Genomic DNA, 2845 nt, shown 5'->3' with positions numbered 1-2845 from the left:
CACGGCAGCAGGAGGGAGGGGAAGGCCAGGCCCCCCGCCCCCACCAGCAAAACCAGCTCCCGCCCGACTGTCCCGGGCCCTGGGGCCGCCACAGTGACTCTGTGTTTCATATCCCGTTCCCTCAAAAGCACATTCAGGCAGGACAGCAGCACGTAGGTCACGGGCCTGCGTGGGGCAGAGTGAAAACCCCGTTACGCTTCTCCCTTTGACAGAGCATAAACTCTCGGGCGAGTCCTTCTCTCTCAGCCTCAGTTTCATGACCTACGAAATGGGGCGATACTTCCTGCCCCGACCGCTTCAGCAGCAAAGACCGGTGTTCAAATTCCAACCCAAACTCACGCAGGTCACAGCTTCCCCATGCAGACACCCCAGCTCCCCCGAGAGGCCCCGTACCCGAGTGCCAGACGTGGAACAGCGTCTGCTGGTAGGTCACTTCCGAGGGCGGGATGCAGATCAGAAAGTCCACCTTCTCGAAGGACCCCAAGTCCAGGTTCTGGGTGCTGGAATCCGCGATGGAGCACAGGTGCGAGAGGAGCTTCTGCGCCACGGCCAGCTGGAAGGGCCGGATGCGCTGCGGCTCCAGCCCGGAACCTGGAACCGGAGCCCGGAAAGGTGAGGGGCCCGGGACCGCTGCCGGGGAGCAGTGCGCCCGTCCGGAGCGCAGGTCACAGGGCCGGGCAGCACCCACAGGAGCGTGCGCCTGCTCTGGGCTATTCGCTGCCAGGGGCGCCTCACACACCTGCCCCGGTTACTCGTCCGAGCACAGAGGCCGGGACCTACTCTACCCGGACGGGCAGGGACAGCACCTGGGGAAGCTGGAGCTAAGTCTGGACTTGGGAAAAGGTTTGCAGGAAGAAAGGATGTCGGCTCCTCAGGAACGTAGTCAGAATAAATATTTTTTAAATATATTTTTATCGATTTCAGAGAAGGAGGGAGAGGGAGAGAGAGAGAGAAACATCAACGATGAGAGAGAATCGTGGATCAGCTGCCTCCTGCACGCCCCACACTGGGGATCGCGCCCGCAACCCAGGCCTGTGCCCTGACTGGGAATCAAACCTGGGGCCCTTCAGTCCACAGGCCGAGGCTCTAACCACTAAGCCAAGTCGGCTAGGGCTAGAATAACTATTTTAACACATTTCGTACCGCTCAGGAGTTTTCTCGTGTTTTGCGCGCCATCTGTTAAGGACCGCTCACGAGTGTTCTCGTTTTTCACGCCCATGGAAAAAGGAGCGAATCTAGACACTTACGTAAATTTTGTTTGGCCCCTCTTCACAGAGGAAAATGTTTTACGCAGTACCATACGTTAAAAAAGTACTAGGAACTTTAATGGTTTAATTGTTTTTATAAATAAAAATGTTGTAATTATTGAAAAACAACACCTAAAGTGCATGATGATGATTTAAATAACGTGCAGTTTGCCCCAAAACGTGCAGTCCCTGGCATATGCCTTAGAGATTTCCATGCGGTACGCAATGTGTTAACAATCACATATAAGATGAGGCTCAACACAGAGAAATGCGCCGTCTCAGGACAAGCCAGGGGACGCACATTTCAGGGTGAGTGGCCTCCATCACTAGAGACTGAAATTAAAGGTAGGTATTAGGGCTTCTTGGGTGCTAAGGAGAAGGCCAGCCCTCTGGGTGTGCCTCTAACATCGCTTCCTTGTAGCCTGGGGGATGGGGGGGCAGAATGGGGGGCCCTGGCCACCAGCTCCCCTCCATACTCACTTGTGCACGCCGGGGCCCCACCGACTTCCAGAGACATGGGTTTGGTGACGGAGGCGGCAGTGGGTGAGGAAGAAACGTGGCCTTGATTTTCCTGATGAAATTTGTCCAGCAGAATGTCAATGTCGCCCTCTGCCCAAAACAGAAGGGACAAACATGGGTTTTCCATCTCGTGACACTTAACCAACACCCAGGGTCACTCAGCCAACAAACACCCAGGGATGCCGGTGGTGCCCAGGCGCCGCCCTGGGCCTAGGGGAGCGGAGAGAAGGAAGACAGGAGGGTCCCGCCACATCCAACCTAGAAGGGCAATTACACAGGAACACGTAGCTGCCGGGACAGAAGGCGACAACGGATGGACAGAGGGAAGGGGCCAAGCCCGTCCTGGAGGAGCGGCCCGTCAAGGATTCCAGGACTCTGGGTGGATCCTGAGGGGGAGCAGCTGGGCAAAGGACAGAGCAGGGCACGCACGGCACAGACCCCACAGCGTGTGGCACAGAGGACGCCCAGCTCCCGTGAGAGGCTGCAAGCTGGGGGGGGCGGGGGGCGGGTAGGAGCGGTGCAGAGACAGGCAGAGAGCTACAGGCTCAAGGCCCTCCTGTGCCCCAAAAAGACAGAAACCGCAATGCCCAGGAGGACCCACAGCTAGCGAGGCAGATGCCGGCCAGGACCACGCCAGGAGCCATGCCAGCCGAGGGGACCACGCCAGGAGCCATGCCAGCCACCATGCCATGCCAGCCACCATGCCAGCTGAGGGGACCATGCCAGGAGCCATGCCAGCCGAGGCCAGAAGTGTTGACGCACAAGCCAGAGGCCCTGCCCCCACGTCTGGATCAAGGGACACCCCGGCAGGTCAGGAGGGGCGGGCTCCCCGAAGACCCCCGTGTCTTCGTTGGATCTGTCTGATCCGCTCATGCCTGGCACCTGCCTCCCCACAAGCCCACCTGGACAGAGGGTGCTGAAGAAGGCCCCCAGCGAAGCCACCTTGCCCGTGACCAGCTCGTAGCTGACTTCCTCCTGGTACTCCGCAGGGGTGAGGAGGCTCTCGGACAGCACCCGGGCCTGGTATTTCCCTGGAAAACAGCAGCTCTCGTGGCCCCGCTGCTTCGCATCAGCACGGG

General features: G+C 58.8%; 1 protein-coding gene across 1 annotated transcript in view; it reads right to left on the bottom strand.

The window, feature by feature from the left end:
• The window catches only part of GREB1 (growth regulation by estrogen in breast cancer 1), an 81565-nt gene that overhangs the window by 56253 nt on the left and 22467 nt on the right, over positions 1-2845 (bottom strand). Inside the window, exons 11-13 of the mRNA XM_015564943.1 lie at positions 2669-2797; positions 1728-1856; positions 394-591 (exon numbers count right to left, since the gene is read on the bottom strand). Of these exons, the coding sequence (XP_015420429.1) occupies positions 394-591; positions 1728-1856; positions 2669-2797 (456 nt within the window). The remainder of the gene's footprint in view (positions 1-393; positions 592-1727; positions 1857-2668; positions 2798-2845) is intronic.

The sequence above is a fragment of the Myotis davidii genome, unplaced genomic scaffold (genome assembly GCF_000327345.1).
Source record: "Myotis davidii unplaced genomic scaffold, ASM32734v1 scaffold61, whole genome shotgun sequence".
Lineage (NCBI taxonomy): Eukaryota > Metazoa > Chordata > Mammalia > Chiroptera > Vespertilionidae > Myotis > Myotis davidii.
The sequence above is the reverse complement of the archived record's forward strand: the minus strand, read 5'-3'. Positions and strand labels throughout refer to the sequence as shown.